At 40.2% G+C, this 27,833-nt stretch overlaps 1 protein-coding gene across 5 annotated transcripts; it reads left to right on the top strand.

Annotated features, from left to right (window-relative positions):
- The first annotated feature begins 1,967 nt into the window (after window positions 1–1,967).
- On the top strand, window positions 1,968–26,339 carry ZSCAN9 (zinc finger and SCAN domain containing 9). 5 transcript variants are annotated; one of them, XM_070515433.1, is made up of 6 exons: window positions 1,968–2,103; window positions 3,536–4,027; window positions 4,200–4,347; window positions 6,674–6,760; window positions 7,965–8,629; window positions 26,129–26,263. In XM_070515433.1, the coding sequence occupies exons 2-5, from the start codon at window positions 3,608–3,610 to the stop codon at window positions 8,579–8,581; spliced, it is 1,272 nt and encodes a 423-aa protein (XP_070371534.1). In that variant the 5' UTR covers window positions 1,968–2,103; window positions 3,536–3,607; the 3' UTR covers window positions 8,582–8,629; window positions 26,129–26,263. The 5 variants fall into 5 exon arrangements, with proteins under 5 accessions (XP_070371534.1, XP_070371536.1, XP_014684145.1 ...); XM_014828660.3 differs by lacking the exon at window positions 26,129–26,263 and adding an exon at window positions 3,185–3,252 and having other exon boundaries at window positions 1,999–2,103; window positions 7,965–8,874; XM_070515435.1 differs by lacking the exon at window positions 6,674–6,760 and having other exon boundaries at window positions 26,129–26,339.
- The last annotated feature ends 1,494 nt before the right edge of the window (window positions 26,340–27,833 follow it).

Below are 27,833 nucleotides of genomic sequence, written 5' to 3'. Positions count from 1 at the left end.
GGGCTTTTATCAAGTCAGTACTGACAGAAGCATGGTGGGTATGGAAAGCCAATCCAAATCCAAAACAAATACCTACTGCTTTCAAGAAAAGTTTTGCTCTCTCCATCAAGGAGAGAGTTCAGTGTAATCAACTTAGCACCAGATGACTGCCTGTCCCAGGATTGGCTGCGGCTCTTGCAAAGTGGACACTCAACAGTGATGGTATCTAGATTAGTCTTAGTGAAAGAAAGGCTTTTGAAAAAAATTTTTTGAGCCTATGCACATCCTCCATCCTGGCAGCCATGGTCGCTATGTTCAAAAGCTTCTTGAGCAAACAGAGTTGGCTGAACAAACAGCAGCTAACATCCATAGGGAAGATCAGCTTGCCCACTTGCTTATTGAAACCCTCTTACACAGCAGGTTAATGAAGATTCATATGGGCCACAAATATTTTTACACTTGGGTCTATCCACATACTAGCTAGTTCCCTCAATCTCTTTGTCACTAATCCTCCAAATCTTTTTTTTTCTTCTCCTCTCTCTCCCCCTTCCCTCCTCCTCCCTCTCTCTCTTCTTCTCCTCCCCTTCCCCCTCCTCCCCTGCTCCTTATGGTATAACCCACAGCAGAGTCAGTATCCCAATATGCATGCTTCCAGATTCAGATAACCCTCAATTCAGATAACTAATCTAGTTAGACTTGTAGTCAATATTTCTTCTTGTCTCTGAGCTGACTGGCAATTTAAATATTTTCAGTAAGAATTCCCAATTCTAAGTTAAAAATAATCCGTTCTGTCTCAGGATGCTTATCAAAGTACTGCTATAGGGAATCTTCTCCCAAACAGACAAGTAGGAGCCAGTCTTTCTCAGGGCCGTTTAACTACAGAGAAGTTCAATGCACTGTTCATTTGACCCTAGAGTGGAGGCTGCCTGAGTCTTATAGTTGACCTACTTAACAAACACACATAAACAAGTTAGCCTAACCAACTGTCAGTGAGACATTTGGGAGTTTCATACAAATACGAAAACTGTGATTACTTGTCACATATGGGCATCCATAACAGAAGAGAATAACATATTTAAACAACCTATTCAAGTCCAGGAGAAGGTGAGCATTTACTCATCATATGCTCTAAATCCAGTTAGTTAGGAAAGTTTGTACTGAGGGCTTTGCAAGTGAGGTACGATGTGGGAGAAAGTGATCAGGGTTTTGAACTGATTTTCTTCATGCTGGTGCTCTTAATGATTACACACTTTGGAAATCTGGAAGAAGCTGAAGTAAAGGATGAAGCTTGAGTTTATTTAATGCCCTCAGGTGGCTAGGTTGAGGAAAATAACTAAAGAAATTTACAGAGCTACAGTTTTGGAGTTTAAATGCATTACAAAACCTCCATTAACACACGAGATAGTTTCTGACTGCCGTGGTAAAATAATGAGGGTCTCTGAAAACAAAACAAAACATAGTTTAACCTAAGCTATACCAGCATTCTGGTTGACATAATAAAATTGATCACTGACTAACAGTACTTATAAACACGCTTGTTTGTTCCAGTAAAACTAATTTAATTGGTTTTGGACTGATTTTTTATTACTACTAAAATTCAGACAACTTTTGTAGCAAAAAAACAAAAGATAGGAAGGGAGGAAAGAAAGAGAGAGAGAGAAAGAGAGGGAAGTGGGACTAAGGGTGAGATCTCACCTTTTAATTTATTAATTTTGGCAGTCTGAGTTTTTTTTCTTTTTAAACCATAGGTAATGTATTACTTTTTAAATGTTTTAAAAATAAATTTTTCAATAGTCTATGCTTCATCTGTGTTTGCAGTTTAAACCTGTATGGGGCCCACACATGTATGAAATTCTGATCACGTGACTCACTGCTGAAAAAGAACTGGATACCCAGGAAATCGGGGGTTGATGCCCAGGTGAGGCAAGCGCCGGAGGTAGGAAACGAGACAGGGAATCCTAGACCGGCCGGAAGTGCCTCTGCTTGGTGGGCCCCGCGCGGTGGGCAGGCGTCTTCCGGGCGGGCCATTGTCCGGGCTGGGCGCTCGTTCCCACGCCCAGGCAATAGCGCCAGGCTCCCTTTTCGCCGTTTGCAGGTCTCGTGAGTCCGCCCCTGGAACCTACGGTCTGTTGGTGTGCCTGAGAAAGGGGTGTGGGCGGTGACCCTCAGCCCCGGGGAGGGCGGAGCAGAGGGAGGCTGTGGCCTGTGCTCGGCAGCTCCGGGCGCTCCCTGGACCAGGCTCCTCATCCCCGGCTGTGGGGACAGGGCACGGGAGAGGGCTGTGGGAGGCCTGCGAGGCTGAAGGGTCATGACCGTGAATAACCACAGCCGGATTAGGACTCAGAGTAGGAAACGCCTGGAGTCTGGGGACATACCTTCGGGGAGAGGAAGTCAAGAACAAATTAAAAATGACTGTGCAGCCTTCGCCATGGAGAGCCAGTATACCCTCTCAGACAGAACATTTTGGTTCTAAAAGCAGATGAAGGGGCGTTGAATGGACCGATTTTCATTGCAGAATGTGACACTTCCCGATTCCCTTTCCCATAGTTCATTGATTCTCAAACCGCAGAGTGCATGCAGATCCCTGGGGATCCTGTTAAAGATGCATATTCGGGGGCTCTCTTCCCCCGCCTCCCCTCCCTATCCCCGATTCTGATTCCTTAGATGTCTGTGGCAGGCCTGGTCAAGCTGGAATTCAGCTGCTGGGCTGCACTTCCTGAGGTTTTGGAGACACACGGGTCTCCTGGGTCTCAGGCACCGCCTGGGTATGAGCAGAAGACTTCCTTCCGGCTTCTGTGGATTCTTAGGATTGTCCTCACAAAGAATTTGATCTTAGGCTCCCTGCTAAACTTCCCCTGGCCTGCATTTCTTATGTAGTGACATAGTGATTGTGGTCATCAAACCTCAGAGGGTGATTGTGAGGATTAAATATGGTCCTGTGTAGAAAGCATGTTGTGACTGTTTGGCAGTGCTGACCATTACTCGCAGGCAGCAGCCGAGCAGGGCAGAAAGCTCACAGGACTTGGAATCTACCAAAATTTTCCTTTCTGTCAATTTAGTGAAAATGATACCAACTTTAAATGGTTGTTTTGAAGAGATTAATTTTAAAAACTCAAGATTTCAAAATAAAAGTGAGTTCACTCATTTAGTCAAAGACAGGAACAATATTTCCATTTATTTTTTCTCTGCTTTGGCTTTTATACAGTGGGGCTGAACTTTTTAACCATTCTGAGTGGTCTGTGTGGTCCCTAATTCTTCCATGAACTCCATAAGGTATTATTTGCTATTTCTTTTTCACATTAAGAAACTGGAGCGTGAAAGAAGCTAAGGAATTGGCACACAATTAGTAAATGTTAGAATCAGAATAAAACGTAGGTCTGGGTAGCTTGAAAGCCTGTGCTCATTATGCCTTATGTTTTCCATCATTCCCATCCTTTGGTCACCAAGTCACTTTACTTTCATTGAAGGGCTTTAGGGTCTAGGATAATTGCTTATATTATCAGTTGCTGTCTTCAGCTATTGCCTTTTTTCTATATAAATGATTTTTACTGCTTAGGAGGAAGCCTTCAGAGGTGGTTCTGAAACAAGCTCCAGGTGGAGGGTACTTTTTAAGTTATTCAAGGTCAAGATGAATACAGACTCAAAGGAGGTTTTATCCCTGGATGTTCAAGCTCCCGAAGTGAGGGAAGAACTTCTCAGAGTGAAAATGAAGACAGAAAGTCACCTCCAAATGCAGGAATCCAGACTGAAACGCAATAATCCACTGGCAAGGGAAATTTTCCGGAGGCGCTTTCGGCAGCTCTGCTACCTGGAGACCCCCGGACCCAGGGAGGCTCTTACCCGACTCCGGGAACTTTGCCACCAGTGGTTGAGGCCACATGTGAGCACTAAGGAGCAGATTTTGGAGCTGCTGGTGCTGGAGCAGTTCCTGTCCATCCTGCCGAAGGAGCTGCAGGGCTGGGTGAGGGAACACTGTCCGGAGAGTGGGGAAGAGGCTGTGACTTTGCTGGAGGATCTGGAGAGAGAGCTTGATGAACCACAGCATGAGGTAGGAAAAGTGATTTGCCAGGGAAGAAGTATGTGCTGGTTACCAAGGACCTTTGTATCCTCTGCTTTGTATCTCCTTGACTTTGGTGATAGAATTTCCCGCTTATTTTTGGGAAGCATTTCTATAGACAGTTGATTTCTTCAGAAGTCAAATCTTGTCTCTTTGTCCTCAGATGGTAGCCCACAGACGGGGACAAGAAGACCTCGTTAAAGAGACAGTGCCTCTTGGAGAGCAGACATCACTGAGCCTTGAGTCTGAGCCTAAGGAGCCCCAGCTCTTATGTGACCCTGCTCAGGAGCCCCGCTCTATTGGAGAGGCAGGTGAGGGACAGGGTTTATCTGATGTTGAACGTATCCCACCTGGTCAAGCAAAAACACAAAACCTAGAGCTGGGGAGACAGGCGATCAGAAGACTTTACCAGATGGCAACAGTGCTCAGTGCTTCTAAGCGTCTAGGGTGGTCATCTTTGTCCCCTCCCCCTGCATGCAGTCTTGCCCCTTGGTACCATCCTGGAAGCTCTCTGGTCTTCTGGCACGTGATACATTAGGAAGACTTTCAGAAATCGCTATGGAGAGCAGCTTTAGAGAATGGGCTTCGAGGCTTGACAGACATAGGTTACATCTTGGCTTGGCCTCTTGGAAGTTGCTTGTACTTGTGCAGGTTTCTTAACTACTTGATGTCAGTTCCCTCATCTGCCAAATGGGGTGGATAGTAGTATTGTCTTAGTCCGCCAAGGCTGCCGTAACAGAATACCACAGACTGGGGGGCTTAAACAACAGAAATGTATTTCCTCATAGTTCTGCGTGCTAGGGATCCAAGATCAAGTTGGTTTCTGGGGAGACCTCTCTTCCTAGCTTGTAGGAGGCCACCTTCTTGCTGTGTCTCACATGGACACTTCTCTGTGCACATGCGTGTGGAGAGAGAGAGCGCCAGCTTTTGTGTTTCTTCCTCTTCTTGTAAGGACATCAGTCCTACTGGATTAAGGCCCCACCCTTATGACCTCATTTAACCTTAATTACCTTCTTAAAGGCCCTGTGTGCAAAGAGAGTCTCTCAGAGGCTAGGCCTTCAACATATGAATTGGGGGCACACACAATTCAGACTGTAACAGGTATGTACCTCAGAAGGTTGTTGTGAGCGATGAATACAATTTATGAGGAGCACTTGGCATGCGTTATGCTTAGTACATAGTAGCTGTTCTTATCAGAAGTTGCCAGTGCCACCCTCGCTGACTGGGGTTTACACTCAGAGTAGAGAGGTGTGAGATATGCTCGGTAGGTGGCAGGTGGTTGGAGAATCTGGTGGAGTCAGACTTGCCATTTCCTTATATGTGATCTTAGTGGTGGCAGTACTGAGTACCAGTGGGGCAGAACTGGACACTTGGGTCTGAGTCAGCTGCCTTCCCTTTCTAGCCTTGCCTGCAGCCATTGGCTCCAGCTTCTGTCTAATTTCCCACACTTACCATCACAGCCTCTCACTGACTTTTTGTTACCTGACAATCAATCTACAGCAGAGTTCTGCTGTTTTCATTTTCACATTACCCCATATGTATCAGAGCCACACCTTCCGTTGCCTCTCTGTCTTCTGCTTCTATTTATTTCATCTACCCTAGCAATCATACTGTTATCACAGATTTCTGTCACTTGGAGCCCATCTCTTGATTTAAATTGAAATGTACTTGTTGAGTAAATTCTGTGCCCACTGTAGACTTTCCTTTGGCTCCCGTGATCTCATCAGATTAAAATTTCTTCTGGTTTTGTTTTCTTCCTTTAAGAGTATCTTTCCAGTCAGTTTCTTTGTTTCTTTCTTCTTCATCTCCTCATGAACTTGGACTTTTCGTTTTCTGGCCATCGTCTCCTTTCTTCTGCCTTCTAAACGGCATCCAGAATGTGGCTGAGAACCCCTCTTCCAAGAGGCACATCTAAGTAAGTTCATCCACACATCCATCCATCCATTTAGTCATTCATTCCTTCAGCAAATATTTATTAAGCATCTACTATGGCTACTGGAAAGTATCCAGAGGGCATCTACAGATGGGAGAGTTCTCCCTGTAGGACCATCAGTGCAGCTGTGTGTTATACTTTCAGGAAAAGCCAATTTTGTAAAGCAACATAGTGACAGAGGAAATGTTGGAGATTACAAGCACCAAATCCAAGTTCCAGCTCTTCTGTTTTTCAGCTAAGCAACATTTAAAGTTATTTCAGATCACTGAGTTTGAGTTTCTTTTTGAATTCATGCTGATTGTAAAAAATCCAAATAATAAAGGTTTATATAGTAAAAGTGGAGGTTGTCCTCCAAATTCACTCCCCAGGGATAACCACTCTTACCAAATTGCTGTGTATTTTCCAGACTTTTTTTCTAAATATATAGCTATATATGTCTACCTATATATTTATCTTTCTTTTTTTTCCCACTTCTTAAAGAGGTGGGATAATAACTTTAAAGGGTTTTGTGGTGAGTTAGTTTGATATGTCTGTGAAAGGACTTTGTAAGTCATGGAAGGCTGTGTAAATGGTAATTACCAAAAGGTGGGAAATGTCTTCGTTTTTATATTCTACCCAATTCCCTTGTACATTTCAGATATAAATGTGAAGTTTGGGCAAAAGGGTAGGACTGATCCCACTTGTGGCCCATTTCTTCTCTGCAGACACATTTCTGTTTTCCAAACCTGTTGTCATATCTCAGCTAAAAGAAGGAAGAGAGCCATGGTCTAACAACAGAGGAGTCCTAAGAGGTACCTATCCAGGAGCATGAGGGACAATGCAGTTTGATGTGAGAGGAAGAGCCAGATGTTTTGTAAAAAGAAGGGGTCGGGGGCTGTTTTCCTTGGGCTTTTCTGGGTTACAAGGTGGAGTCACACCCAGGGAACCTAAGACATCCTAAGGACACCACAGCAGCTGCACTCTAGTGTTTAGACAGTTTTTGTCTATTTATCTCCATTCTCACCTTCAACTCCTCCAAGTAAAGAGGGTCTGATTGAGTTGGTTGGACCCTGTCCAATATGGGCCAGTCCTATGGGGCCGCCTTTGGCTCAGGTGCCAGTCCCTGGGCCAGTCAGTTGAGGCCATAGTAATAAGGTTGATTTCAATACTTTCTTTTTCGTTCATGCAACAAATATTTATTGAGCAAGTACTATGTGCCAGGCATGATTCTCAGGGAATAAAACAGAAAGATACTGCTGTCATGGAGATTAGATTGTAGCAAGAGGAAGACAAAGAAAAAACATACAAATAAGGAGATGATATAGTATGTTAGAAGGTGGCACGTGCTTTGGAATAAAGCAGAAGTTAAACAGGATAAGGGAGATTATGAATGCTATGGATGGGGCAAACAGATTGCAGTATTAAATAAAAGAATTACGAAGGTGAGAGTTGAGCAAAACCTTGAAGGAAGTGAGAGAGTGAGCCTTGCTGTTATCTGAGGTGAGAGCTTTCCAGAAGAGAGAAATGCTAGAGCACACGCCTTGTACTGGGAATGCACCTAGGATGGCTGTGGATTTGAAAGTCATAAAGTACTTCCTGAAGCACCTAGAATAGTACAGGCTTAATACTTGTTCCATAAATGAATGAATGAATGAATGTATACATGAGGTAACTTTCCTTGGGAAGTTCAGGCTCCCTACTTCAAAATGAGGAGAGTGTTCTAAGGGAAAACTCCAGAGATGCCACCTGATTCTGACTCTTCTTTCCCTTGAGCAAGTATAAAAAATCTTTCCAGGCCCAGTCCACGTAAGGATGGACTGAGCTGCATTTTGCCAAAGAAGGCAGGCTTCTGTATTACCTGGAGGAAGGTGTTACCACCTGGCCCTTCTGTTTCTAACCTCCCTACTCTGATGTAGGGTTACATCAGGTTAGAAGCACCTTGTATTTCTGAGCACATAGTGACCCTCCCATAGACTCAGGGAACAAGTGATATTTACCTGGTCTTTTTTGTTTCAGATGAAATGACCAAGACTGAGGACAGAGAGTTGGTGCTAAGGAAAGACTGTCCTAAGGTAGTGGAGCCACATGGGAAAATATTTTATGGACGGATCTGGGAGGTATCACACCAGAATCCTCAACGTGGAGAAGTTGGTGAACACAAGGGTCGGATAGAAGGGCACTGGGGAAAGCCCTTAGGAGAAGGACAGCACAAATGTGATGAATGTGGGAAGAGCTTTGCTCAGAGCTCAGGTCTCATTCGACATCAGAGAGTTCACACTGGAGAAAGACCCTATGAATGTAATGAGTGTGGGAAAACCTTCAGTCGCAGTTCTGGCCTGTTTAATCACCGAGGAATCCACAATATACAGAAACGGTACCACTGTAAGGAGTGTGGGAAGGCCTTCAGTCAGAGTGCAGGTCTTATCCAGCACCAGAGAATCCACAAGGGAGAAAAGCCCCATCAGTGCAGCCAGTGCGGTAAGAGCTACAGTCGGCGTTCATTTCTCATCGAGCATCAGCGAAGCCACACCGGGGAGCGACCTCACCAGTGCAACGAATGTGGGAAAAGCTTTAATCGCCACTGCAATCTCATCCGCCATCAAAAGATCCACATGGTGGCTGAGCTGGTCTAAACCTTGCTATGTGCAAGTTTTCTGGATCGTTGGCCAAGTCATGTGGGGGTAGGTTAAGACTAGAAAATGCCTTTCTTCCTGTCTCCACTAAATGTGTTTTAGAACAAATGCTGACCTGTGGTCCAGGGGCATCTGAAGAGGAAGGTTTGGGTTTTTGAAGCTGCTGCTTTCCCTTTGGTTCCTTTACCCCTTCCCAGTTCTTACTACCCCCATCTCTTATTTATTCTCATTGAGGTGGCTGCTAAACCTTCCCAATAGTGTAATAAATGGTGCTGCTGTAGCCAACTTGCCTGAAAGGTCTGTATCTGTGTTTAATTCCTAAAGATCACATAGAGCCCTGCTGATGTTTTATGATAAATGGGTCTTTGGTGCTCCCATGGCCAGTACCGACATGGTAAACACCTTTTCTGCCTTACTGCTTCCCTCTGGCTCCTACATGACACTCCCTTGGAATAGGGACCAGCATTGGCTGGGTGTTTTGTTGTTTGCAGAGTTCTTCCCTTTACTTAACCACATTTGGTCCTTACAACAGCCACGCAGGAGAATGAGTATTATCATGATCTCATTTTACAGATAGGGAATCTGAGGCTCAGAAAATCCAAGCATCAGAGCCAGGGTTTAAACCCTGGACTTTTATTTTTAGTACGTTTTTATTTTTGGAATACTTTTAGACTTATAAAAAAGTGGCAAGAGTAGAGTTCTCATATATTCGTCACCCAGCTTCCCTTAATGTTAACATCTAACATCAGATCTTTTTAGTTAAACCCTTGACTTTTGACTCCAAATCCCTATCTGTTTATAGTGTCATGCTTCATATTGGTATTCTCACATTTCCTCACTTAAGCTGTCACCTGAAACTCCTTTAGTGCTTTTCCATCACGTCTTCGGCGTTAGAAAAAGTCCTCTGTATCCTGAGTACAAGGCCACATCAGAGAATTGGATCACCATCCAGATAAGATGCTTTAAAAACTGCTGTCTGAAATCTCCTGAATCTTTCCTTTCTGTTGCTTGGCTTAGGTCTGGAGAAAAATTTGCCTCCCTGTATGTTGTTGGGAAGTTTTCCTAGAGTTTGGATAATGGGTGAGAGAATGTTTTGGTAGCAGCTCAAAGAAGACTTATGTACCTTGTGTGTTCTGCACCCAAAGGAAGCTCTTCCCCAGGGAAGTTTCCTCATGGGGAGCAGGAATCCCCTCTTCTTGGGACTAAAACAGGCTTGAGGCTTGATCCGAAAGGCTCTCTTGGCTTCCCCTCCCTTGTTCCCTCTTATGATTTCTTCACCAAGGCTGCAGCTCCATCTTTTTCCTTTAATGTATTTGATGTTTGGAAGTTTCCCTAGAGATGGGAGTGAAGGCAGGAACATCCTGCAGTTTGCTCAGGATGGTCCCTGTGCATACACGATTTGAGCTTTGTGCCATTTTCAGTAACTCCAAAATGTGTTGCACGGGGCAGCCAACTCTTGAATTGGGGATTATATAATTTAACCCCTCTGGAAAATTTCAAACAAACAACAGTGGAATAGCATAGTGAACCCCCATGTACTCATCACCCACTTTCAACAGTTATCAACTCATGGCCCATTTGTTTCATTTATACCTTATATTATATCATATATTATGTTATATTATATATAACATGTATTATATTATTATGTATTTATTGTTTATTATATATATTATATTATACTCACTTCCTTTGGATAACTTTGAAGCAAATTTGAAATGTAAATGTTGATTCAAGTTGAGATCATTAAGCAGATGTGGTGACTGAGTCCTTTCTCGATCCCAGTCTCTATCTCCTTTTTTCTTGTTTCTCCACTGAGTGAGTGGCCTAGGAAGTTGGATTTTAAGTCAAAGCCCATATTAAGTTTCCCGTCACAGGGAGATAAATTACCTCATACACAGCATCACCTAAGAATTCCATAAAATGTCAGCTTAAACTAAGGCCTCTCTATCAGAGAAAAGTTCTACACTTTGGGGGGCAGCACATGTGAATTTCCACATCACAGCAGGTGTAAAGGATAAAGCTCTGGGATCATTTGATAGAAATGTTAAGTATAGAATACCTTCCCCTACCAAACAGAAATGGTCTGGGGATTAGCTATCAGTGGTTACAGTAATTGTCATGGATAGAGTCCCCTGTCTTGAGTGAGTTAAGGGTCAAAAGTTCAAAGATTGAAGTAGCCTCTTCTCATCCTTTGTTGTGTCTCCATACCACATGGTATAGTGAAAAAGGGGGCCAGGAGTCAGGTCCCAGGGATAGAGTCCATGTGCAGTGAGTTCTAGAGTGTGGACCTCACTTGGTTGGGTTTCCAAGAAGCAGAACCTAGGCAGGGATTCAGGTCCAGGGGAATTACTGAGGAGAAATAAGCTGCAGGGAAAAAAAACGCAAGGCAGTGAGGGAAGCAGGATATGGGAGAGGAAAGGGCTGAGCAAGATGTGGTCTCAGTTAAAGTTTAGCCCTAGCCTGATTTGGAAGAAGGGCCTCGAATAAAACTTGCCCTTGAGGCGAGGGCCAGCCTTTTGTACCCTCAGTGAGTCACTCATTGACTGAAGGCTGCCCTGAGAGAGGAGAGCAGCCCCTTTGTCCAAGGGTAATTCTTCAGAGAAGGGGCGGATTTGAGCCGTTAGCCGCCAACTCTCAGCAATCAAAGGGTGGGTGCATTGCAATCAGGAAATGGGTGTACTGACTGGGTGAAGGGCACCCCGGCAGGACACCACTGGCATCTATTACTGTACTTAACCTCTCAAGGCCCCAGTTTCTTCGCCTATCTTCTTACTTTGCAAGATTGTTGTGAGGAACAGCAAATAGCCATTATGTGAAAGGACACTGTAATCTATAAATGCTACATTTAACAAATAGAAGGTGATATTACTAAGTTTGAAAATGATATATCAAGGAAAAAGGATCATCTGACATAGCAGTGAGAGACTTCTCTTGTAAGTTAAAGTTTTTTGTGGGACTTTTTCTTTTACCTCAGATTTTTAAAAAAGTGTATTATAGACTGCACTCACTTGGATTTTAAAAGTAAATTAATATTAAAAAGTAAAGGCTTGGGGCTGGTCCGGTGGCGCAGCGGTTAAGTGCGCACGTTCCACTTCTCGGCGGCTCGGGGTTTGCCAGTTCGGATCCCAGGTTTGGACATGGCACCGATTGGCAAAACTGATGCTGTGGTAGGCATCCCACATATAAAGTAGAGGAAGATGGGCATGGATGTTAGCTCAGGGCCAGTCTTCCTCAGCAAAAAGAGGAGGATTGGCAGATATTAGCTCTGGGCAAATCTTCCTCAAAAAAAGAAAAAAGTAAAGCCTTGTGTATTGCATGAAATTGTCTGTTTCCATATATGTTTATCCTGAACTAATCATTTAGTGTATGTGCAATGTAAATGTGTTCCACAACAGTCTCTCAGCTAAATCAATCTAAAAGTCCTCCCATCCCAACTTCTTTCCTTCCCTGCTCATCTCACCCCATCTGCCTTAGTCTGCTTGGGCTACCATAACAGAATACCATAGGCTGGGTGGCTTACACAACAGAAATTTGCTTCTCACGGTTCTGGAGGCTAGGAAGTCCAAGGGGGGAGGAGGGTCAAGCTCTCTGGTGTCTCTTCTTAAAAGGGCACTGATCCCATCATGAGGGCCCCACCCTCATGACCTCATCTAACCCTAATTACTTCCCACAGGTCCCATCTCCAGATACCATCACATTGAGGGTCAAAGCATCAACACATGAATTTGGGCATACACAAATATTCAGTCCATAATACCACCCCACTACCTCCAGTGACTGCTCTCAACACGCTTCCCCCATTGTTTCTTCATCTTTTCTTGAGAACCAAACATAACTGTATTTTTATACAATCATATTATGAATAAGGAGAGTTTTCTTTCTTCCTTTGCTTTCTTCTCTTTCTTATCTTGATGCACTAGTCATCTGTTCAGCACAATGTTGAGGAGAAGTCATAGTAATAGTCATCCTTATCTTATTTCTAATTTTGAGTGGATACATCTGCAAATAGCATATTTGCTTTGCGTTTCTGATTATTATCCTCATAACATTAGGAACATTCCCATCTAGTCCTCATGTACTAGAAGTCTTCATCATGAATGGGTCTTGAATGTCATCAAATAATGTTTCTGCTTATGTTAAAATGGTAATATATTTTTTCTTTTGATCTATTAATGTGGAGAATTATGTTAACAGATTTTCTATTGTGAAAATATTAGTTTCTCAGTTTGTTAATTGTATTGTTCAAATTCTTTTACATCCTTACTAAGTTTTTGTCTATTTGATCTATTGATTACTGGGAGAGGTTTGTTAATACTATGCTGTGGGAGGGGACTTGTCCATTTCTCCTAGTATTCTGTTGGTTTTGCTTTATAGATTCCAAGGATATGATTTTAGGTATACAGAGGTTCAGCAATTATATGTCTTTTTGTGGAATTATTCCTTTAATCATAAAGTCTTTATATCTAACGATGCTTATGTTGTTGATATTAATGTAGCTAGTACAAAATCTTTTAGAAAATATTAGCCTAGTATACCTTTCCTATCCTTTATTTAAGAAATAATTTCCTCTGGACATCAAGTGCACAGAATTAGATTAATTATAATCCTTGATATGATTCATGACACACTGTCATCATTGGTCCATGAATGCCCGCGTTTTTTGTGTGTGTGTGAGGAAGAATGGTCCCCAGCTAACATCTGTTGCCAATCTTCCTCTTTTTGCTTGAGGAATATTGTCACTGAGCTAATATTTGTCCCAGTCTTCCTCTGTTTTGTGTGGGATGCCATCACAGCATGGTTTGACAAGTGGTGCTAGGTCCACGCCCGGGTTCCAAACCTATGAACCCCAGGCTGCTGAAGTGGAGTGTGCAAACTTAACCACTATGCCACTGGGCCAGCCCCATGAATGCCATGCTTTTGATTATTAGTTTGGAAATTTAGGTAGTTAATTTTAATAATTAGCACTTGTTAATGTGCCATCCAAAACACAAGTAAGACCTTGAAAAACCTCTATATATCTAATCATTTGGTGCTGCTCATCTCAGCCATCTGATTTCTCCCAATTAAAGGAACGTCATTCTGAATCCTGATTTTATAATTTCTTGCTTTCCTATTTATATACTTTGATTGCATATATATGCATTCCTAAGAGCTGTAATTTTTATTTTAATTGATTTTAATAACCCTTTATAAAACTTTCTATGTTCAATCTTGTCTTTTGACTCATCAGTTTAATCCAGTTATGTTTATTATGATTATTGGTTTATGTCTGGTACCTGACTGTCTTTTCTATTTTCCATGATCTTTCTTTGAGTTTTTTTCCTCTGTTCCTGTCTTATGTTGATTAATTTATATTTTCTTCCTTTTCTCCCATTTGCATGTTTGAAAATTATACACTTTTTTTTACTGGTTACACGTAAAATTTAAATATGCCACATGACTTGTGAGATTATGAAACTCATCTCCATCCCTGCCCTTCTCCATGATACTGTACAAAACTTGGATGCCTCTGTCAACCTCCTCTAATATTACACAACATTGTTCATTAGTATTTTAGTTCCACTTGTTTTTAAGATACTCTGACCCCAAATTGACATTGTCATTATAATTACTGTTTTTACTGGGTTTTTATAATCAATGATTGATTATATTTTCATATGTGTGTTTTAACAAATTAGTTTTACCCACTGGGTAGTATCTTGAAGATTCATTTTTCTTCTCACTGAAGTGCATCTTGCAGTGGTTTCTTTAGCAATGGCAACTTCTGTTAATGTGAACATGTTTTTATTTCATTTTCACCCTTGAATATTAGTTTCCATGTGTTTGTAGTGAGAGAGCCCTCATTAACTCAGTCTCCTTAGAAGGTGGACAGTTCTTTGAAGATTTTAAAATGCTATTTTCCAGCACACAATAAGAAAGACACTACTTTCAATTTATTTGTTATTCCATTGTAGGTAATCTCTCTCTCTTTTTCTTCTTTTAAGCTTTTTTTCCTCTTGCCTGAAGCTTTACTACAATGCATCTAGGTTTATTTTTATATAACTTGCTCCAGACTTGGTGTGCTTCTTCCAACTTGAGATTTGTATCTTCCATCACTTCTGGCAATTCTCAGTCAATGTCTCTTTCAAAATTCTCTTTGAAGAATATAATTTTTCCTGGTTCTCCTGTTACCTATATGTATTGGACTTTCTTCCGAGTCTCTTCATCTCTATTGTGTTTTGCTGGTCTTTATCTCTCTGTGATATGTATCTGCAGATCAATCTTATAGTTTACTAATTCTCTATTAGCTATATTTAATATGTTAATGCATGAGATTTTCATTTCAATGCCTATCTATTTCATTTCTTTTTTTTTTAATTTTTTTTTTTTTGAGGAAGATTAGCCCTAAACTAACATCTGCCACCAATCCTCCTCTTTTTGCTGAGGAAGATTGGCCCTGAGCTAAGATCTGTGCCCATCTTCCTCTATTTTATATGTGGGACGCCTGCTACAGCATGGCTTGACAAGTGGTGCATAGGTCCGCACCTGGGATCCAAACTAGCGAACCCTGGGCCACTGAAGCGGAACGTGCGAACTTAACCACTGCACCACGGGGCCAGGCCCTCATTTCTTAATTTTTTATTTGGTTCTTTTTCAAATCTGTCTGCTCTTTTCACTTTATGTCCTGTTCTCCCATTGTGATTTCTAGATCTCTAAAAAAATCTTTAAATGTTCTAAATACAGTTTATAATTTTCTTCAGATTATTGTATTATTTGACGTTCCTAAGGAGCCAAGTCTGCTGTTCATTTCTACTGATTCCTTTTCCAGGGTAAATGCTTCCTTCTGTAGTTTTTGATTTTCTGTCACATGCTAATTTTCAAGAGGGATTATTTTTTATCTGTGGTAGTCCACTGTATCCTGTGGCAGGTTATGGAAGGGTCCTTACAGAGTTGTTTTGCATTTCCTTCTAGTGAAACTAAATAATCCAAGGGTTTCCTGGACCCAAGACCATATGTGTTAATTTTTAAAATGTGTTATTTTTTTGACTTTCAGATTCCTACAAAATGTAGGTACTGTGAATTCTGGTTTCCCTTTCTTACCTCCCACCCCCTCCTCCAATGGTAGAATCTTGGGTTTTAATTTCCACCCAGAGGCTTAGGAAGAGACAAGTCATCTTCTTGAATTAGTGTGTAGAGTTTTTTATATAGTCCTAGTGTTCTTGCTTTATGTAGGGAATCTAATTTCTAGTTCTCTTCCTCATGCTAAGTTAAGGCCGCCTCCCTATATCTTTTTATTGTGGATTTAAAATGTATCTACAAATTCCCTAATGATTCTCCCTTTTAAGGGTAGAGTCTAATTCCATTCCCCTGAAATGTGAGCTGACTTTATCCTCTAGCTCAGAGATCCTTTCCTCAGTCATGTCCAGTCTACTAATAAGCCCATCACAGCCATTCTTCATTTCTCTTACTAAGTTTTTTATCTCTAGCATTTCTTTTTGTTTTTTTTCTTAGGATTTCCATCTCTCTGCTTACATTGTCCATCTTTCTTGCATGCTGTCTACTTTATCCATTAGAACTGTTCGTATATTTATTATAGTTGTTTTAAATTCCTGGTCTGATAATTCCAACTTCCCACCATGTATGGTTCTGATGCTTGCTCTGTCTCTTCAAATTGTGTTTTCTGCCTTTTGGTGTGCCTTGTAATTTTTTCTTGATAGCTGGACAAGATGTACTGGGTAAAAGAAACTGCTGTAAATAGGCCTTTAGTAATGTGATGGTAAGGGTAAGAGAAGTGTTCTATAGTCCTTTGTTTATGTCCCAGTCTTTTAGGGAGCCTGTGTCTCTGGATTGTTTCTTAGGTTTTTCCTTCCCTCATAGATGGGACAGGGTCGCTAGAGTCGGTTATTTCCCTTCTCCCACAAGGAAGGCTAGAGGTGGCTGGAATTGGGTATTTCTCTTCCCCCAGGTCAGTTATGTTCTGATAATACTTCAGTTGGCTAGACTCTGGTTAACTAGTTTCCCCTGTGGGCAGGCCTTATTAAAAAGAACAGAGTGCCTGGTTTATTTCAAAATGATTCTTTTTCCCCTCCTCTCTGCTGCAAGCAGAAGGGGATTTTTGTCTGACATTTATTGAGGGATCCTGGTCGAGCTCCTGGAGGTAAATCTCACAATATTGTGCAGGCTTCCTTATGACTGGGTCCCCCTGGAGTTATTAACTCTCAGAGTTGTCCACACTGAACCCCCAGCAATGCATCAATTGAAGTTCAGGGTTTCCTACCCCGGTGCCGGCCTCACAGCCGTTTCTGCTCGAGTCTCTGCTTCAGTAAGCCTTGCCTCCCTGTGTTTGCCTGTCTGTCTCTCCAGTCTTGGGGGCAGCAGTTTGCCCTGTGTCCTCCCCTCTTTTATGGATCCAAGAAGAGTTAATTTTTCAATGTCTTCGGCTCTTTACTTGTTGTTAGCAGTGAGTGGTAACTTCCAAACTTCTTAACATGTGAAACCAGAAACTGGACAATATGTGTGAGCTAAATTTGATTACCCACATCTAACAAATAGAATGTGGTGGGAGCTGCATGTCATCTGAGGCTAGATCATAGAAGAATGCAGCTTCCACTCTTCTCTTTCTCTCTCGGATTGTTCGCTCTGGAGGAAGCGAGCCACCACGTCATTACACTCAAGTAGCCCTGTGGAGAGCCCATGTAGAGAGAACTGAGGCCTCCTGCCAACAACCAGCAGTGATTTACTAGCCATGTGAGTAAGCCATCTTCGAAGGAAATCCTCCAGTCTCAGTCAAGGATGACAGCAGCTTTGGCTGACGTCTTGACTGCAACCTCATGGAAGACGCTGAGCTAGAATCACCCACCTAATCTATTCCTGACCTATAAAAATTATGACATATAATAAGTGCTGTTGTTTCAAGCCACTGAGTATTGAGGTAATGTGTTATACAGAAATAGTTAATACACTGCCTTCCTAATGGCCAGTATCCAGGTAAATATCTCTGAGAGTTTCTTTAGCACCAGTTCACAAGCTTGTCACAATATGTACCATCAAATTCTCTCCTCATTACTGGCATTTGGGAAGTTTCCCTTTCATTCTTTTGAGCTCAGCTATGTACATAAATGTTCTTTTATTATACTTTATATTTACCTGTGTCACTTGGCCATATTAACATATGATAATTTTCCATAAAATTATAAATTATTACAATTAACTTCAGAAAAGATAGAGAATTTAAGGAAACTACATATTTCTTAGAATCAAGTTTAACTGAATATGATGAAACATTCTAAGTACTAGTGGCTTAACTAAAGGAAAACTTCATTTATCTCTTTTATAAAAGAAGTGTAGAGACAGAGAGTTTAGGGCTGATATGGCAGCTCCATGATGTCATATAGAGATATAGGATATATAGGAGATATATAGGCTCATACATTTCTGCTAAACCACCTTGGTGTCTGGTGACATTCTTCAAGATCAACTTAGCATCCAACAAGGCTGCTAGAGCTCCAGCCCTCACATCTGCAGTGTGGGAATAAAGGAGTGAGAAAAGCAAAATGAAAAATAAAAGTCCAGCCCTAGCTGAATCAACTCCCTTTAGACACTTCTCTGAAAGTCCCACAGGATACATCCACAAACGTCTCATTGACTTGAACATAGTCTCAAGACCATAAGTAGTTGCAATGGAGACTGAAAAATGTCCTTTATTCCAGTGGCAATGTATCCAGCTAAAATCAGGATTATTTCTGTGAGAAGGAAAGAAAAAATGGATCTTGGGTGGACAATGAGCAATTTCTGCTACAGACTAATAACCTGAGAAGAAACAGAAAAATTGTCAAAGATTTACGCCCAAAACAACACCAGGTCCAGAGAATTTCACAAGTAAAATTTATAAAAACTCTAAGGAATATAAAGATACTTTCATTTAAACTTTTCTGGAGTATAGAGAAAAAAAGGAAATGATTCCAAGTTCTTTTTATAAAGTAAATATCACATTGATATTAAAACCTCTCAGGGGCCAGCCTCGTGGCGGAGTGGTTAAGTTCGCACGCTCTGCTGAGGCGGCCTAGGGTTTTGCTGGTTTGGATCCTGGGCACAGACATGGCACAACTCGTCAGGCCACAGTGAGGCGGCATCCCACATACCACCACTAGAAGGACTCACAACTAAAATATACAACTAGCTACTGGGAGGATTTTGGGAGAAAAAGCAGAAAGAAAAAAAACCTGTCAAAACCAGCATAAAGAGAAAACTACCAACCAAATTTACTTGTAAATATTAATGCAAAAATCCTAAATAAATATTAGCAAAAAAAATCCTAGCACATTAAGGAAGAATGGATTATGATAACACTCATTATTAATTAAACTAGAAATAGATAATAAAAAAGATATATCTTAGAAACAACGTTTTTTAAATTTTGTTGAGGTCATATTGGTTTATAACATTGTGTAACTTCAAGTGTACATTCTTATTTATCAGTTTCTGTATAGACTGCATCATGCTCACCACCAATAGTCTTGTTTTTGTCTATCACCATAGAGATGTGCCCCTTTGTGCCTTTTGCCCACCTCCCCCACCCTCTTCCCCTCTGGTAACCACTAATCTGTTCTCTTTATCTCTGTGTTTTTTATCTTCCACATATGAGTGAAATCATATGGTGTTTGTCTTTCTCTGTCTGGCTTATTTCACTTAACATCATACCCTCAAGGTCCATCCATGTTGTTGCAAATGGGATGATTTTGTCTTTTTTTATGGCTAAGTAGTATTCCATTGTATATATATACACCACATCTTTATCCATTCATCAGTTGATGGTAACTTGGGTTACTTCCATGTGTTGGCTATTGTGAATAATGCTGCAATGACGTAGGGAGGCATAGATCTCTTTGTATTGTTGATTTGATGTTCTTTGGATAAATACCCAGTAGTGGGATAGCTGGATTAGATGGTATTTCTATTTTTAATTTTTTGAGAAATCTCCATACTGTTTTACATAGTGGCTGCACCAGTTTGTAATCCCACCAGCAGTGTCTGAGGTTTCCCTTTTCTCCACATCGTCTCCAACATTAGTTATTTTTGTCTTGGTAATTAGAGCCATTCTGACAGGTGTGAGGTGATATCTCATTGTAGTTTTGATTTGCATTTCCCTAATAATTAGTGATGTTAAACCTCTTTTCATGTGCCTGTTAGCCAGCTGTATATTTTCTTTGGAAAAATGTCTGTTCATAACCTCTCCCATTTTTTTCATTGGGTTGGTTGTTTTTTTGTTGTTGAGTTGTATGAGTTCTTTATATATTTTGGAAATTAGCCTCTTGTCATTTACATGATTTGCAAAAATTTTCTCCCAGTTGGTGTGCTGTCTGTTCATTTTTTTTCCTTTACCTTGCAGAAGGTTTTTAGTCTAATGTAGTCCAATTTGTTTATTTTTTCTTTTGATTTCCTTGCCTGTGTAGACATGGTTTTCAAAAGATACTGGATGTCAAAGAGTGTACTGCCTATATTTTCTTCTAGGAGTTTTATGGTTTCAGGTCTTATATTCAATTTTTTAATACATTTTGAGTTAATTTTTGTGTATGGTATAAGATAATGGTCTACTTTCATTCTTTTTCGCATGGGCGTCCAGTTTTCCCAATACCATTTATTAAAGAGACTTTCCTTTCTCCATTGTATGTTCTTGGTTCCTTTGTTGAAGATTAGCTATCCATAGATGTATGGTTTTATTACTGGGCTTTCAATTCTGTTCCATTGATCTGTGTGTCTCTTTTTCTGCCAGTACCATGCTGTCTTGAATATTACATCTTTGTAGTATATTTTGAAGTCAGAGATTGTGACGCCTACAGCTTTGTTCTTTTTTCTCAGGATTACTTTGACTATTTGGGATCTTTTGTTCCCCATATGAATTTTAGGAGTCTTTGTTCTATTTTCACAAAGAATGTCATTGGGATTCTGATGGGATTGCATTGAATCTGTAGATTGCTTTAGGTAATATGGACATTTTAACTATGTTTATTCTTCCAATCCGTGAGCATGGAATATCTTTCCATTTCTTTATGTCTTCTTCAATTTGTTTCAATAATGTCTTATAATTTTCAGTGTATAGATCTTGCACTTCCTTGGTTAAATTTACTCCTAGGTATTTTATTCTTTTTGTTGTGATTGTAAATGAGATTGTATTCTTGACTTCTTTGTCTGCTAGTTCATTATTATTTACAGAAATGCAACTGATTTTTGTCAGTTGATTTTGTACTCTGCAATGTTGCTGTAGTTGTTATTTCTGATTGATTCTTTATGGTTTTCCAAAAATAGAATCATGTTGTCCACAAACAGTGAGAGTTTTACTTCTTCCTTTCCAATTTGGATACCTTTTATTTCTTTTTCTTGCCTAATTGCTCTGGCCAAAACTGCCAGTACTATGTTGAATAGGAGTGGCAAGAGTGGGCACCCTTGTCTTGTTCCTGTTCTTAGAGGGATGGCTTTCAGATTTTCACTGTTAAGTAGATGTTGGCTGTGGGTATGTCATGTATGGCCTTTATTATGCTGAGGTACTTTCCTTCTATACCCATTTTATTGACTTTTTATCATAAATGGATGTTAGATCTTGTCAAATGCTTTCTCTGCATCTTTTGAGATGATCATGTCATTTTTATTCCTCATTTTGTTCATGTGCTATATCACATTGATTGATTTGCAGATGTTGAACCATCCCTGCATCCCTGGTAGAAATCCCACTTGATCATGGTGTATGATCCTTTCATGTATTGCTGTATTCAATATGCCAATATTCTGTTAGGGATTTTAGCATCTATGTTCATCAGCAATATTGGCCTGTAATTTTCCCTCTTTGTGTTGTCCTTGTTGGGTTTTGGTATTACAGTGATGTTGGCCTTTATAGAATGAGTTAGGAAGTGTTCCATCTTCTTCAATTTTTTGGAATAGTTTGAGAAGGATAGGTATTAAATCTCCTTTGAATGTTTGGTAGAATTCTCCAGAGAAGCCATCTGGTCCTGAACTTTTGTTTTTTGGGAGGTTTTTGATTACTGTTTCAATCTCTTTACTTGTGCTTGTTCTATTCAGATCCTCTATTTCTTCTTGATTCAGTTTTGGGAGGTTGTATGAGTCTAAGAATTTATCCATTTCTTCTAGATTGTCCAATTTGTGGGTATATAGTTTTTCATAGTATTCTCTTATAATCCTTTGTATTTCAGTCATATCCATTATAATTTCTCCTCTTTCATTTTTAATTTTATTTATTTAAACTTCTCTCTCTCGGTGAGTCTGGCTAAGGGTTTGTCAATCTTGTTTATCTTCTCAATAACCAGCTTTTAGTTTCTTTTTTTTTTAAGATTTAAAAAAAATTTTTTCCTTTTTCTCCCAAAGCCCCCTAGTACATAGTTGTGTATTTTTAATTGTGGGTCCTTCTAGTTGTGGCATGTGGGATGCCACCTCAGCATAGCCTGATGAGTGGCGCCATGTCCGTGCCCAGGATTCGAACCAGCAAAACCCCGGGTTGCCAGAGCGGAGCTTGTGAACTTAACCACTTAGCCATGGGGCCAGCCCCCCAGCTTTTAGTTTCATTGATCCTTTCTATTGTCATTTTAGTCTCTATTTCATTTATTTCTGCTCTAATTTTTATTATTTCCCTCCTTCTTCTGATTTTGGGCTTTGTTTGTTCTTCTTTTTCTAGTTCTGTTAGGTGTAGTTTAAGATTACTTATGTGCAATTTTTCTTGTTTGTTGAGGTAGGCCAGTATTGCTATAAATTTCCCTCTTAGCACTGCTTTTGCTGCATCCCATAAGAGTTGATATGTTCTGTTTTCATTTTCATTTGTCTCCAGGTAATTTTTTACCTGGAGACAATCTTGAAGGCAGCAAAAGACCACATATAGTGAAACTCTATTAATTTCCTAGGGCTGCTGTAACAAATTAGCACAAATTTGGCATCTTAAAACAATAGAAACTGATTCTCTCACAGTTCAGGAGGCCCAAATTCCAAAATCAAGGTGTGGCAGAGTTGGTTCATTATGGTGGCTCTGAGGGAGAATCCATTCCTGGCCTGCTGACAATCCTTGGATTCCTTAGCTTGTATCCACATCACTCCACTTCTGCCTCTTTCACATTGTCTACTCTTCTGTGTGTCAATATCTTCTTGTCTTCCTTCTGTCTCAAATCTCCCTCTGTCTTTCTTTTATGAGGATATATTGTTGGGTTAGGGTCCACCCAGGTAATTCAGGATGATCCCCTCATCTCAATATTCTTAACTTAATTGCATCTGCAAAGACCCTTTTTCCAAATAAGCAAATGTTCACAGGTTCTGGAAATTAGGACATGGACATATCTTTTGGGGAGCTACCATTTAACTCACTGTAAACCCCAATAAGATTAAAAGATTATAAATACCTTTGTATATATATTTCACAAAATTGTTTAAAAATTTAAAAAACATAAATATGTTTATTATATGAATTATTACATTATGTGTCACTAGTATATGAAAAAATAGACCAATAGAATAGAATAGAAAGTCCAGAAATAGACCAGATACCTAAAATAATTTAGTAAATGATGAGGCTGCTGTATCAAATCAGTAGGAAAAATAGGAACCATCAAAAGTGATGTTGGGACTATTGGGTCACCATCTTTTTTTAAAAAGTTGGATCCTTACCTCTACATCAGAATAAACTCTTAATTTATCAAAAATTTAAATATAAGAGAATGAAACCATAAACTGCTAGAAATAAACATGGAACAATGCCTTTATAATCTTGAAGGGGGACAAAGCTTTTTAAATATTAGTATTGAAAATCCAGAAACCATAAAAGAAAAGACTCATAAATTTAATTGCATTGAAAAAACTTCTGCATGGCAAAAAATGTGCACAAACACACAATATAGAAAAACATTTGCTACTTATATATAAATAGTCCCTAGAAGTCAAGAAGAAAAAGACTATAATCTCAAAAGAAAATGGACACAGAATTCAAACAGTTCAAAGGAAATAAAATGCAAAAGGCTCTTCCATACATGTAATGATGCTCATTCTCATTTATAATAAGAGAAATGCAAATAACACTACACTGAGCTGTCATTTTTCATGTATCAGATTGGCATCAATTCAAACAAATCCACATTTTTTATATAAGCTGTTGGAAGATAGGTACTCTTATTCATTGCTGGTGGATGTGTTTGACAAAAATACCCATGGAAGGCAATATGGGAATATCTACCAAGATTATGCATATACCCTTTGACCTGGCAATCCTACTTCCCACTGGCAATTTACCCTACAGATACACATGTGCAATATGATGGATGTACAAGATGACCTATTGCAGCATTGTTTGGCAATAGCAAATACTAGAAACAGCATAAGTGTATCAAAAGGAGATTTGTTAAATATTTAAGGTACATCCATACAATGGAATACTAAGAGGCTAAAAGGAAGCTCTCTATATCCTGATATGAAAAGATCTCCAAGATACATTAAGAGGAAAAAAGCAAGATGCAGAACAGTGGGAATAATAGACTACTTTTTGTGTAAAAAAGGAAGGAAATTGAGAATAGACATTCATGTTTGCATAAAGAAACTCTGAAATGATATAACAGAAAAATTTTACAGAGGTTATCAGGATAAAAACTGGAAATATGGGGGACAGAGAGAGGTTTTTAACATATATATATAAAATATATAAAATATATGGTATGATAGATAATATATTGATTTTTGAAATTTGTGAATGTATCATCAATGCAACATTTTTTAAAAATTAAAAAATAAATGTAGAGGGCCAGCCTGGTGGTGTAGTGGTTAAGTTTGTGGGCTCTGCTTTGGTGGCCCAGGGTTCACAGGTTTGGATCCTGGGTACAGAACTACACACCCCTCATCAAACCATGCTGTGGCGGCATCCCACATACAAAATAGAAGAAGATTGGCACAGATGTTAGCTCAGTGACAATCTTCCTCAAGCAGAAAGAGGAAGATTGGCAACAGATGTTAGCTCAGGGCCAATCTTCCTCAAGCAGAAAGAGGAAGATTGGCAACAGATGTTAGCTCAGGGCCAATCTTCCTCACCAAAAAAAATTAGAAAAAAAAATTAAAAACCTATATAAGAATGTAAAAAAAAATCTAATGAATGAACTTTTAAAGAGAAAACAATTAACAAGATAAAGGAAACAATATACTGGGAGTAAATCTAAAACATAGGGATAAACACACACATCTTCGATATAGGTAAGAAAAAGATCAACAACCACATTAAAAAAATTAAGCATAGGACATACACACACAGTTCACAAAAAAGAAATAATTAAAAAAATTTAAAGATATAAAACTATGCTCAAACTCATTTGTAGATAAGAAATTCTAATTAAAACTTCAATTGATTGACTAGGCAATGAGTAAAAGCTTGACAGCACCCTGTTGGCAAGGCTGTGGGGGAAACAGGCAGCCTCACACAATGTTATACTGAGATAAGTGGAGCCATGGTAGAGAGCAATGGTTTGGGAGCCATTTTGAATGCTGGGTTTGAATGCTGGATGTATACATTCTGGCAAGTAATTTACCTTTCTATGCTCCAGTTTTATCATTTGTAAAAGATGGATTATAGTATAACTACCTCATAAGGTTGTTGAGAGGATTTAAAAATGTAATCCAGATAAAGCTTAGACAGCACCTGACAGACTTAGCACTCAATAAATATTCACTATTTGTATTACAACCAACATGCAAGGCATTTTGGCAATGGCTGTCAAATATTTTTTTTTTTTTTTTAAAGATTTTATTTTTTCCTTTTTCTCCCCAAAGCCCCCCGGTACATAGTTGTGTATTCTTCGTTGTGGGTTCTTCTAGTTGTGGCATGTGGGACGCTGCCTCAGCGTGGTCTGATGAGCAGTGCCATGTCCGCGCCCAGGATTCGAACTAACGAAACACTGGGCCGCCTGCAGCGGAGCACGCGAACCTAACCACTCGGCCACGGGGCCAGCCCGGCTGTCAAATATTTTAAGTGCACATTTCCTTCAACCCAGCCTTTACATGTCTAGACATTATGCAGAGAAAAGGAAAAGATCAGAGCATGGTTGAAGCCTTCAACTGGAAAATAAAAGTGTTTCCCGTTGGTACTCTACTTGGTTCAGACCATTCAATAAATCAGTAAAACATCTACAACTTGGCAAGGTCAACATCAATTGCCATTTAAAAGATAAGAAACAGAACCTCAGAGAATGTGTATTAATTATCTATTGATGTGTACAAAATTATGTCAAAATTTAGTAGGTAATTTATTATTCCTTATCTATTCTGTGGGTCTTAGCTGAGTGATTCTGGCATGAGATCTCTTACGAGGCTGCAGCCAAGATGTTGGTTGAGGCAGCAGTTTTCACTGACATGGCTGTTGGCAGGAAGCCTCAATTCCTCCTCTCAACAGGCAGCTTGAGTGTCCTCAGACATGGTGGCTGTCTTCCTCAAGAGTGAGCAATTCAAGAGTGAGAGAGAGCCAGGAAGAAGTGATCCTTCTCATGACTCAGTCTTGTAAATCACCTAGCCTCACTTTTGCCATGTTTCCTTTGTCAGAAACCATCACAAAGTCTGCCTACATTCAAGAGGAGAGGCGTTCAATTCCACCTTATAGAAGAGGAATGTGAAATACTTTACAGGTACATTTTTAAACCACCACAGACGATACCTGTCCCAAGTTTACACAGTTGCTGAATGGCAAAGAAGGTGGTAACAAACAAGCTCTAAATCTCAAAGGCTTACAACAATAAATATTTATTTCTCACTCATGGATGTGCAGGTTGCTTTGCCTCCACTAAGCTTTCCTGGGCTCAACTGGGCTTGTTCCCAAGCTATAGCTTGGGTTCAGATCTGCCCTACTGGTTTTCTCATTCAGGGATGCATTCTAGAGGATCAGCATGACCTGGGGCAGTTTATTCCCCTGGTAGAGAGAAGAAACTGAAGGAGGCAAGTGGAAACATAATGCCTTGTAAAGTTTGCTCAGAACTAGCACACTGTCACTTCTGCTCACATGCCATTGACTAAAGTAGGTCACAAGACCAAGCTTAAAGTCAATGGGACATGGATACGCCTATTCCTCCAGGAAGCAGGCAGGACACATGGCAAACACCTGGAAACACAATCCTGTTATTGTGGAGAGAGGGAGAGAGTGGTTATGACAATAATACAATTGACCAAAACTACACTGGAAAACCAGAGGTTAGAGGAAATTGAGGCTTGATATAGTAAGAGAGTTTCTAGTGATGTGTTCTGCAGTTATTTGATGTTAAGCCTGATCACAGTCTGTGAAAACAAAAAAAAGCACTGCTACATTCATTCATTTATTCAACAAATATTTATTAAGCACCCACCATGTGGCAGGAAATATTTTAAGTGCTTGGGATACGTCAATGAACAAGACACAAATACTCCTGCCTTTCTGGAGCTTATCTTTCTAGTTGAGGAAGTCAGACAATGAAGCTAATAAATAAGTAAATCAGAGAGTCTGTTAGAAGGTGATGAAATGATAACTTAAAAAACAGCGGGCTATAGGGAGGATGAGGAGTATTAGCTTGTGGTTTAGTATTAAACAAAGTAGTTGAAGTAAGCCTTATTGAAAGGATGGCGTTTGAGTGGAATTAAAAGAGGTAGGTGAGGAAGTTAGCTAACTGGATTATTCTAGGAAGAGGAAATAGCTAGAGCAGAGGCCTTAAGTGGGTGTTTGCTTGTGTGATCAGGAAACAAGGAGGCCAGTGTGGTTGGAGCTGGGTGAGTGAGGGGGGAGGGTGGGCGATGAGGTCAGAGAGGTAGTAGGGAATCAGATTGTGAAGAGCCTTTCTGATCTCTGTAAGGGCTTGGGCTGTTAATTTGGACAAAAATGGAAACCATTGCAGGGTGTTGAGGGGAAGAATGCTGTGTGTGATCTGACTTAGATGTTTAAATAATTGCTCTGAGTGATATGTTGAGAAGAGCCTAAAGGGAGGAGAGCAGAAGCACAGAGACTCATTTGCAGGCTATTGTAGTAACCTTGGGAGAGGAATAGTGGCTCAGCCAGGATGGCGGCATTGGAGGTGGTGAGAAATGATCAGCTGCTAAATCTGCTTCAAGAGTAGAGCCACACATGAAAACTTAGCATGAAAGAACAGAGAGTAGCTCTCAGGCTCTTCAAGGGCAGGGGCAATGTCTCAGTCATCTTTAACTCCTTAGTGTCTGAGCACAGGCATGACATAAACAGTCAGGTTTGCTGAATGAATGGTTGTGAAAAACCTGTTTAGAGGGCAGG

The sequence above is a fragment of the Equus asinus genome, chromosome 8, assembly GCF_041296235.1.
Source record: "Equus asinus isolate D_3611 breed Donkey chromosome 8, EquAss-T2T_v2, whole genome shotgun sequence".
Lineage (NCBI taxonomy): Eukaryota > Metazoa > Chordata > Mammalia > Perissodactyla > Equidae > Equus > Equus asinus.
The sequence above is the reverse complement of the archived record's forward strand: the minus strand, read 5'-3'. Positions and strand labels throughout refer to the sequence as shown.